Genomic DNA, 17,183 nt, shown 5'->3' with positions numbered 1-17,183 from the left:
TTATTTCTGTTTTTTAATAACTGTTTACCAATTTATATAATAACTTTTAATATTTTCTTTACATTTTACACATATGTACATATATTAATTGGCTTCTCATTTAGCTCCTATTTGTTTTAATTAATTTTTTTTTATTTTTTATTATTAATTTTTTTTGTTTTTAGTTTTCGTTTTCGGAAATTTGTTTTTCATATAAGTATCATTGTTTTATTTTCTTTTTACATTTCTTTAATCTATTTACTCTTATTTCTTATATTTTTTTTGTATTTGATTATTATTGCTGTTTTTGTTACTGATTATTATTTTTCATTAATATTTTTTTTACTCATTTTACTTTTTTCCACTTTATACATTAACTTTTAATATTTTCTGCACATGTGTCACCCTGTACCACATTATATATGCACATATTTTAATTCACCGCTATCGTTTCTTATACAATTCTTATTCATCACATTACAAAGCGAAAATTAATAATGCAAATATACGTATCGATGACTCAATTGAACGCCACAAGTCATGATAAAATTATTCAACCACCAAGAAGATTTGCATAAGGTCTAGCTTTCTTTGTTCGCACATACGGTTTTGCAATTTAAAAGCAGACTGGAATGTTTCAAAATTCATTGCGCTGGAAGTTCTTTGCGCTTTTAACTTTATATTGCCCTTAAACATTTTTATATGTATATACATATACATACATACATATAATTTACACATATTCCATATTTCTTATTTGCATATATACTATATGTATGTACATATGTACATAAATGCGGTTTCCTCTGCTGCTGGCATATGCTTGCAAAATTTTATAATATGCAGTTATATTTTATCAGCGGCTCCTACCGATACTTGTATAAAACCTACACACTGTGCCGACCCCACATTTTAGTTTATGAAATGCGTTTCCACTATGCTACAACTCTGATATATATGTACATATATGTATGTATATAAACATCTCTACGCCCGTTCGCCACCCATTCGCTGCTGCTATTTTTAATTTTACTGCTATCTTCTCTGTTGTTTCTATGCAGCTCGTCTGCAGTTTCATATGCTTCTTGCGCTCATTCAAGCGTTCATTCACAGCTCAAGTGACTGAGTTCCGGCCTTATGTTGCACATATCTCTTTGTGTATACATATATACATACATACATATGTACATATATGTATATAAATCTGTCAGCCTTTATGCTGCCTTTTGTAAAAATTATAATCTCATCATCGCATGCCGAACTGTCAGCAGCATCGTTTGCCATATAGTATAGCATGATGGAATTTATTGGCATCTCATCTGTCTGCTGTCTAACAGTCTAACAGTCTAACTTGTCGCTAGGTAGTCTCAATATTGCATTGTTTATCTATTTGCATTAAAAGTGCATTCACACCAGTTTTATCTTACATTTCACTTCCCACTTGCAATCTGTAGCTATGGCTGCCTCTTCACTGTCGATAACTTGCCGTATAACTGTCAATCATTATTGCTATAGCATATTTGGTTTTTTATGCAGACAAATATATCTATATAGGTATATAGCGTAGCTATGTACATAAATATTTCCTTTGTTTTATTCGCGTATTAATGCAATTTGTTATTTATTACTGTTTACAAAGGGAAAGTTCATTGAGAAATCGCTCATCAATATTGTTTCCGTTACTGTCATAATTTGTCGATTAATGACTGTATATCGATTACTGTCACTCAGTACTTGCACTTTTGATAGCGCATGCATAACACTTGTATTTGTAATGAATATGAGGATAATTTTTTTGAAGGCTATATAAAAATAAATATTGTAAATACAAAAATAGAAAAAAAATTGAATTAAAAAAGTTATAAACAAAAAATTAAAACATGAAAAATTATAAAAAATTATAAAAAATTATAAAAAAAAATTTGAAAAAAAAATTGAAAAATAAAAAAGTTTAAAACTAACGAAAGAATTAAGTAAAATGGAAAACTAAAAAAATAATTAAAATTTTAAAGTAATTAGAGCAAAATAAAATAAAAATATTAATAAAACTAAATTAAAATGAGCAGAAGTTGAATAAAAAAACAAAAAAAATAAAAATATAAAAAATAAAAAAAAAATTAAAATTAAATTAAGTAAAAAATTAAAATTAATAAAAAAAAAAAAAAAAACAGTTTTTGTAGTAATTAGTGCGTACTTCAAGCTCTTATAATAATACAAATAAATAAAATAAAATATAAAAATTTAAATTAAAAAAAATAAATTAAAAAGTAACATAAACAAAAATAATGTATGAAAATCAGACTCTAATTTCAAAAATGTAAAATAAAATAGACAAATAATAAAATTAGAATTAAATAAGTAATGAAAATGATCGAAAAAACATGTTTTTGTAGTGAAAATAAGTGAAAAAAAATTAAAATTGAAATAAAAAAATAATACTAAAACAAAATTAAAAAAAAGTGGAAAATAAGAAATAAAGTAAACTTTAAAATAAATTGCAAAATGCTATAAAAGATATATAAAATTTCTTGCATATTGCAAGCTAAAAAAATATAAAAATAAAATGAAGTTAAAAATTAAAACAAAAGAAATGTATTAAAATAAAAAAACACAAAAAAATTAAAAAAGAAATTAAAGAATATATAAAAAATTAAATAAAATTAAAAGGCTAATGCAAAAATACGAGAAGTAAAAAATTATCTAAAATAAAAATAAATTGAAAAAATATTTTTATAATCACTAGTGCATACTACAAGTTCTTTCTTGCTCTAAAATTATTTATTTGCTCCTAAATACTTATGTTTATATGTAAATACTACTAAATATCTGTAAATGTATTGGGCAAATCATGCATTTTCATCTTTACGCACGTGTCGATTAAAAACGGTGTCAGCTGTTCCGCTAATGAGCCCAACACACGTTTCGGCTACACTTTACTCAGCTACAGAAATACATATGTATATGTACATGTGTGTAAACGCATAGAAAGCATATGACTTGCGGTTTGCTAAATTATTTTTGTTTTTATATGTACATACATACATACATACATACATATGTACAAATTTCTTTTCGCTAATAACACGCAACCGAAAGTTGTGACCTACCGAAACTTTTCTTTGAAATTTTCTTTATTAATACTTTTTTAAAGTTTTTGTTTTTAATTTCGTTTATTTTGTTCATTATTTTTTATGCTTTGCATTTTTCTACTTTCTTCTAATTGTTTTGCAGGTAACATTAAAGGTATTTAAACTAATGATTTTTAAATGCCTTTTTAATTTAGTTCACAAATTAGAAAAATGTTGGCCACCAATCTGGTTTGACCTCAAAAATATATTAATTGCTATTTCTGGAAGAATTTAAAGCATTTTGGTACAATAAAGCTATATGCTCTCTATTCTATTAAGCTATATGCTTCAGGATGATATTATCAAAACTGAAAACTGGCAATTTAGAAGCAAATATATGATTGTATGGCTTTTCCTTGTTTTTTCATGTTTTAGTATATATGTGCATACAGTAGCGCGCAAAATTGATTTCATACTTTTCAATTTTACTTGATTTGGAAAATATAAAATTAACATTTAAAAGCAGCTGTTACACATTTGATTGTCAAATTGAAATCTGTTTATTATCGATAAACATAAGGTTGGCCACAGACTATGCCAAAAGCATAAATTAGCTTATTTACAACAAATTTCTTGTATGAAAAACATTTTATTATATTGTTTTGTAATGAAAATCCGCATTTTTAACATTAATTGAGTTTGACGCATCACTGTAAATATTTACATATGTACAAATATACAATTAATTAAACGTAATTGCCAGTTGCGTGCGCCGATTTCAACTATTTTTGTTGTAGAATTTTGAAGTAAATATGTGCTTTTATATATTTTAGTGAGTCAGATGAGCGTAAACATTACTCAAAATAACGGTATATACAAATATATACCGGAACTGACATTATATATACATTTTTTTTACAAAAAACTAAAAAAATCGTACATTTTATCTCGTATTGTTTACGGAAATAATTATTTTAGTTTTGTTCAAACGCTAATTAAAATTATTGATACATTTATATGCGGATAATAACTACGCTTAGGTTTAATTTACTACTCACGCACTTTTTGCACGCAACGCAATTCTGTTTACTTCCATTTTTAGCCTAGGTAATTTTAAACGATTTCTCAACATTTTAACTTGAATTTTCAAGAATAAGTTAAATTTAAAAAAAATATCTTAAATTTTTAAAAAACTTCTTACATTTCCAAAAATATTTTAAATTTCGAAAAATATCTTAAATTTCCAAAAACGTCTTTAAATACCAAAAACTATCTTAAATTTCTAAAAAAAAATCTTAAATTTCCAAATATACTATTTTTCGCCGCGCTGAAAATTCATTTTCCCTTACTACTCTCTGTAGCCTCGTAAAGTTTTTGGCTCGCGTTTCACCGATAAATTTTCACTAAACATTTATCTGCAATAAAGTTGCCTTGCTGCTGAGTGGCGGCGCATTGCACTCGTGTTCTACGCTACCTTAGCGTCTGCATATTCAAAACACATGCTTGCCATGACTCTGTACTCGATAAAAAGTACTCAGCGTATGCACTTCGCTATCTCAATTGGATCGTTGGAAAACTGTAAAATATGTATGTTGTGCCACTGTTTTCATTTGTTTTCTGAATTTTTTTGCTTCACTTTTTTATAGGTATTGCTTGTTTCAATGTGCTATCATCATATTTCTTGAATTCTTTTCAGCGTTGCACTTTGTTTTGCGGTTTGTTGCATGCATAAATATTATTCTCACGTAGCGCGTCAAGCTGTTTTGCGCTCACAACCCGCAATAACGGTGCAGAACGAAGGTTGCGGTGATTGGTGTATATTGATAGCAAATAAAGTACTGTGGCCGTAAGTTCAAAGTCCAGAAATTGAAAGTAGACGCAAAGTGTAAAAGTCGATTAATAGTCAAAGCGATAGTTTGGTGTTTTGTGTTAATGTTTGAATCACTAAAATGTTTACTGGATTTTGGATTTTCTTGCATTTGCAGACACATTTTATACTCCAAAAAATAGTAAATAATATTGTGTATATACGTACATAAATGTTTAAAAGCGAAAAATTTGCAGCTTTTATTCAATTTTGCTGTCACTATTTCATTTGACATAGGCAAATGCAATCTCTTTTAAAGTGATTGCCATTGCATTTGTATGGCTTTTAACAATTAACAGGTTTCCCAAATGTGCCTCGTTTGCTATCAATAAAAAACGGTGGAAAAGCGTATACGTGGCAAGAAAAAATGTAAAAACGCTATTTAAAAATCGAGTGCCGGCAAAAGTCGTGCAACAATATGTATGTACATGCATATGTACATATCTACCATATAGTGTATACAGCCTAAAAAGCGCCTGAATGAAGTAAGACTGCAAAAATGTAAACTGAAAATTTGCACTACCGTAAAATCTGTAAAATGACCGTGAAGCGCGAGTGCATACAAGCGGTAAATATGCATACATACATACATACATACATATATGTATATAAGAGTGTGTAATTATAGCCTGAACAGAGTATATTAAGTTTGCCCCGAAGTTTGTCACATCCAGAAGGAAACGTCGGGGACCCTATATGGTAAAGGACATATGTATGTATGTATGTATAAATAATCAAAGTGACAAGGAGAGTCATTTTTCAGATCGGACCACTATAGCATATATGTAGATACCTTACAAAATGTGCGGTGAAAATCAAGTTCTTGTATGGGAAGCTTTTTTATTTGTGAAGGTTATTATATATTTTTTGAATACTTGTCTTCTAACTTCTTCTTAATATTAATATTATCAATCGCTTTTTAACTTTTTAAAACTTTTTATTTTTTTTTTTTTAAAGAAGTTGCCTGAAATGACACACCCTAATAATACATTTAAAGTATGCATATGCATTCAAAGCTTACCTACTGCCTCAACTACATAACTCTTACAGCTCCAATGCACATTTTGCAAATACTATGTTGTATCTCGTGTGCTTTAACAGTTATGTGGTAGCGCAACAAGATAAAATTTATGAAGTTCGTTGGTTAACAAACTAACTACTCACTACCTCGCTACTTAAGCATTTCTAGTATATGTGAGGCATGTCTGTACTAGCGCTTACACGTGTAACTCTATGTACTAAGTAGGTAATTTCTTAATTGCAAACTCTTCTTTTTCGCTACTTATTGGTAACACTCGCTTTTATATTTTTATTTCTCCCACTACGGCTGCTACGAGCTCTTAGCCATATATAAGTATGTATACTTTACATGCATGAGTATATGTACATATATGGAATTATGTATGTATAAGTAAACATATGTATGTATGTATTTACTGCTGCTTTGGATGATATTAGTAACATATGCAATTATTTTTACAACATAATTACTAGCTCATGTCAAAACGGCAGTAAATGACAGTTAACAGTAATTTTTAGTTGTCAATAATGTTGCTTAATGTATTTGTGGTGATGTGGCAATGCTTATAAAAAATTATAGTTCCTAGTTTTGGATCATCTACGAGTTTGACTTAATTGGAATTTTTGTTGAATCCTTTCGATCCGATTTTTTCCGCTAAAAACTTATTTGTATAATTGTGGCATAAGTAAATGGTGATACATTTCGAGGTTCTCTACTTTTTTTTTTAAGAAAAAACACAGAAACTTCAAATTTAAGGCGGAATGTTTATTATCATTCGAAAGAACAATCTTTGGCCATTATTTTTTTTAGATTATTTCTTTTGAATGTTGGCTGCGCCTACGTCTCAGATGGTCCATCCGTTGAGTCCAATTTTCGATGACACGTTCGAGCTTTCGACTGGTAACTGGCGGATAACACGCGTGATGTATTGCTCCAATGCCTGAAGCGAAGCAGGATTGCATAAACTTTAGACACAGGAAAAAGTCTAACAGTGTGATATCACGCGGTCTTGGTGGGGGAAAATTATCTGCTCCTCTAAGTGTTCTCTCAATAAATCGATTGATTGATGTGTTGTGTGGGATCACAAATTTCAATTTCAGTCATCAAATAGACGGTTGTCATAGCGTGATAGCGGTCGCCATTGACGTTACGTTCTCACCGGCATTATTTTTGAAGAAATATGGGGCGATGATTCCACCGGGCCACAAACCACATCAAACCGTTATTTTTTCTAGATGAAATGCAGCTCTTGAATGTCTTCAAGGTTGCTGTTCGTCCAAATGCGGTAATTTTATTTGTTTCCATACCTATTGAGCCAGAAGTGGGCCTCTTCGCTAAACAAAATTTGGCTCGAAAATATCAGATATTCTTGGAACTTTTCAAGAGCCCTTAGAGCGAAGCGATGCCAGTTAGGAGGGTCGAACAGCTTCAGTTCTTGCATAAACTCTATTTTGTATGCTTTCAATTTAAGATCTCGACATAAAATGCGCCAAGTCGTGCCATACGTCTGCCTGAGTTGCTACGGCGCCGAATCGACTCTCCACGATCTTCGTGTACACTCTTACCTACGGCTGCTATATTTTCTTCACTGCGTGCTGGATGTGGTCTATTCGGTCGAATATTATCCAATAATGAATGCTGGGTCTCAAGATAGTTGATGGTGTTGTGATTAGTACGCTTAGTAGGCCGATTTTGTTGAGCAGAACGTGAATTTCCGTATAACAAATGAATGCTTGTAATTAAATTAGTTGCGCATCAAAAAAAAACAAAAGAAAAAAATATTATAAAAAATTATTAAGTGTACTACAAACGAAGAAAATACCAGAAATTGCTACCTTACATGAATTCGCACGAAATTCGTTACGCATCCAATTGTAGTGTTATTGCATTTGAAATAAATTTTTCGAAATTTGCATAATTCCAGCATTTGCAGTCGCAAGCATAAATTCGTTGTTGTTTATAGCGTTCAACGCCAATTTTTAATGGAGCTCAAATTCATGCTTGAACCAGACAAAGCCGACTTAAGCTTAATTTATAAATTGACCTTGCTTACGCTTTGATTCTTACTCGCAGCACTTTTTTCCTTATTTTTCCGTATTTTATATTGTATATTTATCTTGCTTGAGCCTCAACCGCACATTTCTTTTGTGTCACAGGCAATTAAAGCTCATTGTTTTTATTTTTTTAATATTTATTATTTGAGTTCATTTTTCTGTTCCCATTTTGTCGCCCTGATTATACGCTGGCGTTCCCAAGCCAAGATCGGCGTGATGATCAACTAAATAACAGAGATCGTTAAACTTGCGAGTGTAGCTAACAACACGCTTGTGTGCTTACATACGCCTCTAAATATAAATATAATTATGTACATACATACGTGATATAAACCCGTTCAAACTTCTAGTTTAGACTAGAGCATGCGCACGCCTGATCACTGCCTTTGTTAGAGCGCCTCAAGTCAGTCAACGCCTGCCATACTTGAGCGTTAACCGAGCTTGACTCTACAAACAATGTTTTTTGTTATCTTTTCGCATAAATATAATTATAACACATTGTAGTAGCTGAGTGACGGCCAACTTGACTGCCTGTAATGCACTTAGTTATGGGTTAACTTTGCTGCTATTCAAAATTCAAATGGGGAAAAAAGACTTGCAAACAATGCAAGGTTGCTATGTCCATATGTCAGACTGGCGTTTTGATCTCGAGGCTCAAGCGCAAGATCACTGATCAGCGCTGCTTGGCATAGAAGGGCACCAAACTCAAGCAGGCAAAGCCGGCTCACTAAGCGGCACTTCAGACAACAATTTTAATGCAATTTAACAGTTTCGCGTCAGTGGTGTGTGCAAAAACGATATTAAGTCCGCAAATATAGTATATAGCAAGTGTTGTGTGCGCAGATGTGTACATAGCATATATATTGCATATGTATGCAAAAATATTTGCAAAAGTGCACAGTCGCTGGACCGATTGTGCGCCTTTGTCATAGGTATTATATACTGCACGCTTTCAGTCAGTTTATTTTATACCCTGTCCAGTTTAATTGCGTTTGCCACGAAGTTTGTTTCAACCAGCAGGAAAAGTCGTAGTCCTTAGAAAGTATCTATCCGTCTGTCTGTCTACCCGTCTGTTGGTATTTGTCCAATCGTGTGGCGCAGTTTTTGAGATATCGACCTGAAATTTTGCACATACTCTTTTCTCCCCAAAAATCTGCTCATTTGTCGAAACCGCCGATATCAAACCCAAAATGAAGCCCTTCTATGGAAATCTTTTTCATTTGGCAATATGACTTCACGAAATGGACTGGTGGTGCTTGTGGTTCTGGAGTTTCCTTTGGGGCTATCTTTTCTCTAGTTTTCTCAGCTTGTTTAGAAGTGAGGGTGAGTGTTGGGGATCTAAGGATCCTACTACTTCTGCGGAATTCCTCGTCTTGGCCAACTTTAGTTTGTTGTTTCTTCTGTTAAGGATTTTTGTTGTTGTTGTGGTGTATTAATTTTTGTTCTAATGGGTCTCCGCTACAAGTCGCTATCACCGCACGTTTAACAGTTGCCCTTTATGAACCTCGCGGTTATCTATGCAAGCAGGCGGGCCACGCAAGGGTTGGAACAAGTCGTTATGGGAGCTTATGTTTACAGCCGGGTTCGGGCACGAAACAGGAGCCCGTCTCAACTGAACCTGTACGGCCAAAGAATTATGGCGACTTGCATTGAACATACTTGAAGACCTGCTAGAGTTTTAACGAGACGGAGGTGAGAACAGTATTAAACTGCCAGCCATTTCGATAAGATGTCACTCTTACCTACTGAGGTGATAGAATACTGCCCTCAGCAGCCCTTTGTAAAACTAATCCATTCCGGGTTTCTAGTACTCCATAATCAGAATCTTGCTGGCCTCGATTCTGATGGTTCTCCCTCGGTGCAACTCCGATGGGGGTTGTGGACGCTTAATTTAAAGGCGGCATCTCCTCGCCTCTTCGCGGGAGGTTCATTGGGAACGTAAGGCGTATTGAGCCAAACCCTCCTCTCCTGCAGCTCTTAGTCGGGGGCTGCATATTTCTATTCGCAGCTAACCTACTTAGCGTAGGCCGTCCACTATCCGCCAGCTGTGACCCCGGTAGTAGCCTGAGCTCAGCCTTACCACTATAACATATAGGCGTCATACGAACTGATCGATCAAAATCAAGTTTTTGTATGAAAAACTTTTTTAAAACATGAAGGGTATTATGACTTAAGTTCGGTTTTTTCTTGTTTTTCTTTCCTTTTTTACTGCATTAGTACTTTCGCATTTGTTATATCAACAACTGGCCAGCTGTCATGTTTTGCGTCAGCTGTGAATTGCCGCCAACAAAGTCAAGTGTCAATTTGTGGCAAACGTTGCTTGATCAAGCATTCAAAGGCGTATGCTCCAGCAAATATTGTATGTATGTATGGTATAAATAATGTCAACGACACGACCTTGATAAATGATTGCATATAGGCGCATATAACCTCAACTAAATGAACGCTGTTTGTCGTGTAAGCAGTCATATAATAAAAACTGTGTTTGTGCCACATAATTTTCTTTTTATTGGCGTAATTTTTCTTACTCAATTCATTATTTTCTTAAATGTTTGCATACTAAACGCTTATGTTTCAATTTCTCTCTTTTTCTTCTGCAGCCAAATGAATCTGGTTTCGTGCTACTTGGTGATCTCTCATTAGAAACTTCAACAGACTCGGATTATGATGATTTCTCTATGTGTCCACCATCACCCTGCGATGTTGAATTCGAAAATGCTAATATTGTGATCGATGGAAAGTCAAGCATCCGACAAAAATCCAAAGAAGCAACGGTAAGTAGAATGAACTTCATTAATTTACTGTCTTTGAAGGGTCGCTCTCTCTCTCTGCCACTATTACTATCACTCTTACTCTTGAGGCATAAATGTGCTAACAATTATTTGCAACACGCTTCATTTTTCACTTAAACCATTAAGTTTTAAAAGAATATAATTAAAAAAAAAGAAAGACGAAAATAAAATATTCGTGTCTTAGAGCGTCGTTTAAAAATAATAGAGTGAAAAACATGTTTGTGGTTTTTAACCGCAATAACTAAATATTAGAAATTAATGTCCACTAATTTGTCTCTATTATATTTAATTTTTATGCGTAGCTTAAATGAATGGCAACCATTTATTTAGCGCTTTTAGCTTGCCGCAATTATCAAATACTTTTGAACGATCTCCTTTAGAAAGTTAAGAGGCCACATTATTCAAATGTTTATTGTTTTGTGTAAACCGTTTTATAACAGCTTGTTTCAACTATAAATTATCACGCAAAGTGGCCAAATTTAAGAAACTTTATCATACAATATGCGTTACTATCTGCGATTTTATAAGATTAGATAGTTCGTTTGCTGTTAATTGGTTGCGTAAATGATGACTGTTCCCGTTAGTTTGAAAGCGTAACTTCATTTTTCAACATTTTGGTATTTATTGAAGCAGTTTATTTAAATAGAATTTTATCAGCACGTTCCATATTCCATATCTAAAATCGCATATAGTATGTATTTGCCGCCAAGGGAATTCCACAAGTGCTCGTAAATCATGTTATCTATAAAATTTTTAATTAATAATTTTTTTTTTTTTAATTTGTATTGTTGTTTAAATATTACATAACTTTAGCTCTATTATAAATTGTATGTGATTTATTCTTGGTGTTCTGAATTGTGTGTTTCGGCAAGTGTATTTTCTACTTCTTCTTAATTGGCGTAGACACCACTTAAGAAGTTCTAACCAAATTTACACCAGCCAGTCGTTCTTTCTTCTCACTGTTTGGCGCCAATCGGAGGTTCCAAGAGTATCCACGTTCTTCTCTGCCTGATCTTACCAACGGTCTTTCTCTTTCTCTGCTTCTCCCGGCGGTTACTTCATCCAGTACTCTCAGAACTGGAGTGTTTTCATCCATTTAGACGACATGACCTAGCCAGAGTTGCCGCTATCTCTTAATTCGCTGAATTAAGTCAATGTCGTCGTATATCTGGTACAGCTCATCGTTCCATCATCATCGCGGATGTTGAGTGACTTGTAGAGTTTGGCCCTTGTTTGTGGAGAGAAGACTTTACTTCCCAATTGCCTACTCTGTCCGAAGTAGCATCTGTTGGCAAAAGTTATTCTGTGTTGGATTTCGAGGTTGACGTTGTTGTTGCTGTTAATACCGGTTCCAAGATACACGAAATTATCTACTATTTCGAAGTTGTGACTGTCAACAGTGGAAAACAAGTCGCGATTGCGACGACTGTTTCTTTGATGACAGGAGATATTTCATCTTGTCGTCGTTCACAACCAGACCCATACGCTTCGCTTCCTTATCCAATCTGAAGAAAGCAGAACTAACGGCGCGGTTTTTGAGGTCAATGATATCAATATCATCGGCGTACGCCAGCAGCTGTACACTCTTATAAAAGATTGTGCCTTCTCGATTCAGCTCTGCTGATCGAATTATTCTCTCCAGCAGTAGATTGAAGTAGTTACGGGAGTCGCTTTATCTGAAACCTTGTTTAGTATCGAACGATTAGGAGAGCTTCTTCCCGATCCTGACGGAGCTTTTGGTGTTGGTCAACGTCAGCTTGCGCAGCCGTATTAGCTTTGCGCAGATACCAAGTTGAGAAATAGCGGCGTAGAGGCAGTTCCTTTTCGTGCTGTCGAAGGCGGCTTTAAAATCGACGAAGAGGTGGCCGCGGTTATTTTCCAAGATTTGGCGCCTGCTGAAAATCTGGTCAATTGTAGATTTTCCAGATCTAAAGCTACACTAATAAAGTGCAATCAGTTTGTTGATGTTGAGGAGATTGTCTTGGTCTCTCCTTTTGTGGATTGGGCAGGGCACACTTAAATTCCAATCGTCGAGCATGCTTTCATCCGATCATATTCTACTTTTATTTTCACTTTTATATCAATTTTTATTTTTGATTATTTTCTTTTTATAAATCTTTATAGTTCTAGTTTATTTGTAAAGTAAATATTTTCCTACTTTTTTTTTTGGCAATGATATACATGCATACATATGTACATATTTGTAAAGTATATTGCTTATGCTCAAGCGCAAGCTATAGCATTTTTTCATTTCTATCACTTTTGCTTTTAGTTTCGCCCCAATCAGGTTTTGTGTCGGTAAGTCACATTCGCTATCTATTGTTTTCGCTAGTAATTGACAGTTAAATGAAAAATAAGTCTAGCAAAATTTCTAACATGCCTATTTGGTAGGCAAATTAGCAAAATACGCTGACGTGCTTACATTTTAGGCAACCCGCATTGAAGCGCAAGGGAACTTTTATCGGAATTGTTTCGTATGCATATACATATATGTATATGGAGGGGCGCACTACTTTTGTTTTTGTTCCTCTTTCAAACGCTAACGATATGCGCAAATAAATTTTTGCATATTTTGTTTACTCGGATTTCACATATTCTATGCGCATGACAATTACGCCATGAGCAGACGACCAACCGGGCATGAAAATGAAATGAAATTCCAGCGCGCAATCTCTTCATGTTATGGCCCCTTTTCACTTTTGTTCTCCTATACAATTTGTTTTTCGTGTTATTTTTTCAAAATATGCGCTGGAGTAAACAAAAACTGACAACATAATATTTAAAATATGTACATAATATGAAACATATATATTTATTTATGTACATATGTATGTTTGCCAATTGTTAGTATTCATTTGTGCATATATTTTCTTGTACCCTGCTTGTTTAGTAATAAAGCTGCATTGGTCTTTATTGTAGGCGCTAAAGTGTTATTTCCGGTTTCATAGTCGTCCTATGTCAACTCATTGTGATTAAAATGCGTCAACAGTGTCCATTATATGCTGAAAATGAGGGTGTGCATATTATTAGTGGTATAGGGGACATGAGATTTCAATTGCCACAAACTGATTTTATTATGAAATTTAAAGGCGGTCATTAAGTTTGTGGACTGCTTTTATTTTTAGGAAGCTACCATTGTCAATTTTACAATACATGTACCGTTTATTTAACGTTATCGCCCGTGTTTGGTATCTCTAATATGTCACAACTGAAGAAGTTCAGTGTCATTGATGAAAATTCGAACAACCGAACTGGTTTTAATTCTCCCAGTGCTAACTAAGAAACATTTCTCGGTTTAAATCGTGAAATTTCAGAGGTTATTACTTATTTATTCCGTTTCCGCCAGAGAATTGCATATATGTACTTATATACATACATACGAACACTTAATGGCAAGTTCTGTGTGTGAAATAAGTATGTGCCCGTATAGAAAACTGCTCTTATGGCTACTCCTTATTATCCGTATTTTTTTTTCAATACAATTTTTAATAATTTCCTATTATACCACTTATCACAGTGCTACAAATAAGTATGAACGTTTATTAATTTATTTCAAGTGCGCTTTATCTTCGTCACAAATACGTGCATAGGTAAATACATATGTATCTTGCATCAATCATGTTTATGCATGCGTATGATAATATACCGCTTCTCACACACCTAACAACTAATTCGTACAAACGAATGCTCTTAATGCATTTCGTTCATTCAATTAAGTATTGCCAAAGTGCATTTGAATGTACATAAATATCGACAAATTTGTTTTTATTGCTGAATAATGAGTGTTACTTTTCATATTACTGGTCTCAATACAGACATAAGTACATACATACATACTTACGTACAGATTTCGTCACTATTGCATTTTTCAAACGCAATTAATTCGTCACACGCTCCAATTTTATAACAATTCACCCTTTTGCTGACAACACCTTTGGTTGTGCGCCTTATAAATAAATAGTTTTCTGCAGTTCCCACTTTTTAACATACTACATGCATACATACTTACTTAAAATCGAATTACGTCTATAAATGGCACGTGTTTTTTTCCTCTGTAAAAATGCCAATGCACGATTTAAGCTTTTTGTGTTGTGATGTAACAGCAATTTGGTGTAAAGATCGCGACTTAAATGTTGTGTGTGGAAGAAATGTACAAATTGCTGTTGCCTGCATACTGATAAGTATGTGAAATATTTTTAAATATACATATAACAAAAACAAATTTAAAGTGTAAATCGTGCCAAGTTTTGCATAAGTTATCGCCAAATTGTAAAAAATTATGCGCGCTCTTTTTCTATAAGTGGAGAAAAGTTGCATTTTAAGTGGAAAACCCTACAATAAATTATTTACAACTAAGAGGTTATGTTAGCTTAGGCCTAAAAGATCGTTATGACAACGTAAATTTGTATCTAAAAAATATTAGTGTAAAATGATTAGAAATTTGCAACAGCACCTTAAGGCCAAATAATATTTCTTAAAATATTTTTAAAAAAATTATTTCTTTAAATTTCAAATGAAATATATTTTTTCCAAAACTATTTTGTTTTCGAAGTTATTTTATGTTTGCTTATCATTTCATAATATTCATAATTCTTCGAGTATTACGACATGTACATATGTACATACATATTTTTGTTCTTTAATATTTTTTTTGTTCTTTCTTTTTTTTGTAGCTTTCATCATTGTACTATACTTATATTCCGAGTTTTTTTTTAATTTTATTTTTATAATTTGTTAAATGATTTTTTATCTTTTACTTTTTAATATTTTAAAATTTTTATTTATTTTTAATTTAGCTGATACATTTTTTAATATAAAGATTTTACATTTTGTTTTAATTTAATTTTTATTTATTATATTTTTCTATTTTTTTCTTAATTTTTTTTCTAATTGATAAAATTGTTTTTTTTTTATATTAAAATTTTTCTTTTTTTCAATTTTGCTAATAAATTTTTCTATACAAAAGATTTAACGATTTTTTTATTTAAGTTTTATTTGTTATATTTTTTGATTTTTTTCTTCAAATTTTATTTTTATAATAGTTAGATACAATATTAAATTATTTTTTTTTATATTTTTCAAAATTTTGCTGATACATTTTTTTAATATAAAGATTTTCCAATTTTTTTTAATTCATTTTTATTTGTTATATTTTTCGATTTTTTTCTTCAAATTTTATTTTTATAATAGTTAGATATAATATTACATTGTTTTATATTAAAATTTTTATTTTTTCAAAATTTTGCTGATACATTTTTTTAATATTTAAAGATTTCCAAATTTTTTTTATTTAATTTTAATTTGTTATATTTTTCGATTTTTTTCTTCAAATTTTATTTTTGTAATAGTTAGATATAATATTAATTTTTTTTTTTATATTTTACAACTTTTCTTTTTTTGTTTAATATAAAGATGCACGATTTTTTGAATTTAATTTTTATTTATAATATTTTTCGATTTTTTTTAAATTTTTATTTTTATAATTTGTTAAATATGTACAATATTAATTATATTTAAAATTTTTTATTTTTATTTTTAAATTTGCTGATAAATTTTTTTTAATATAAAGGTATTACGATTTCTTAATTGAAATTTTATCAGTTTTATTTTTCGATTTTTTTCTTCAAATTTTATTTTTATAATAGCAAGATATGGTTTTATTTTATATACTATATTTTAAAATTTTTCTTTTTTGCAAAATTTTTCTGATAAGTTTGTTTAATTTAAAGATAAAGATTTTTTGAATTTAATTTGTATGTATTTGTATTTTTTTGATTTTTTCCAAATTTTATTTTTATAATTTGTTAAATGCAATATTATTTTTTTAATATTTAAAAATTTTAATTTATTTTTAATTTTGCTGATACATTTTTTTTAATTTAAAGATATTACGTTTTGAAATTTATGTTTTATCTGTTATATTTTCTATTTTTTTTCAAATTTTATTTTTACAATTTGTTAAATATAATATTAAATTGTATTTTTTCATCATTTAATTATTTTGTTTATTTTTTTAAACTTGCTGATACATTTGTTAAATATAAAGATTTAACTATTTTTTAAAATTTATTTTTTATTTGTTATATTATATAAAATAATATTTTTAAATTGTTATTCATATTTTTCTGTTTTAAATTCTCTTTTCTCCGTGTTTGACTATTATTTTTATAATTTTGTACATTATAATTTTAAGAAATTTATTTATTTTAATTTTTTTCTTTTTTTATGTGTGATATAATTTTTAATATAACAACAAATGCCTTTGTTTTATTTTTGTATAATCTTTAAATTCTTTTACATAACTTTTTTTCTAATTTTTTGATTCGATAAGATTTTTTTCTAATATATTTTCCTTAAGTTTATTTTCGTATTTTGATTTTGTTTATTTCATTTTTTTGTTTT

At 31.0% G+C, this 17,183-nt stretch overlaps 1 protein-coding gene across 2 annotated transcripts in view; it reads left to right on the top strand.

The window, feature by feature from the left end:
* Window positions 1-17,183, top strand: part of LOC120775963 (serine-rich adhesin for platelets-like) — a 69,149-nt gene that overhangs the window by 36,906 nt on the left and 15,060 nt on the right. For both annotated transcript variants that reach the window (XM_040106375.1, XM_040106374.1), the window contains exon 3: window positions 10,590-10,763. In XM_040106375.1, coding sequence (XP_039962309.1) covers window positions 10,590-10,763 — 174 coding nt within the window. The remainder of the gene's footprint in view (window positions 1-10,589; window positions 10,764-17,183) is intronic.

Source organism: Bactrocera tryoni, chromosome 4 (assembly GCF_016617805.1).
Source record: "Bactrocera tryoni isolate S06 chromosome 4, CSIRO_BtryS06_freeze2, whole genome shotgun sequence".
In the NCBI taxonomy this organism is placed as follows: Eukaryota; Metazoa; Arthropoda; class Insecta; order Diptera; family Tephritidae; genus Bactrocera; species Bactrocera tryoni.
Note: the sequence above shows the minus strand (reverse complement) of the source record. Positions and strands in the feature narration are given on the sequence as shown.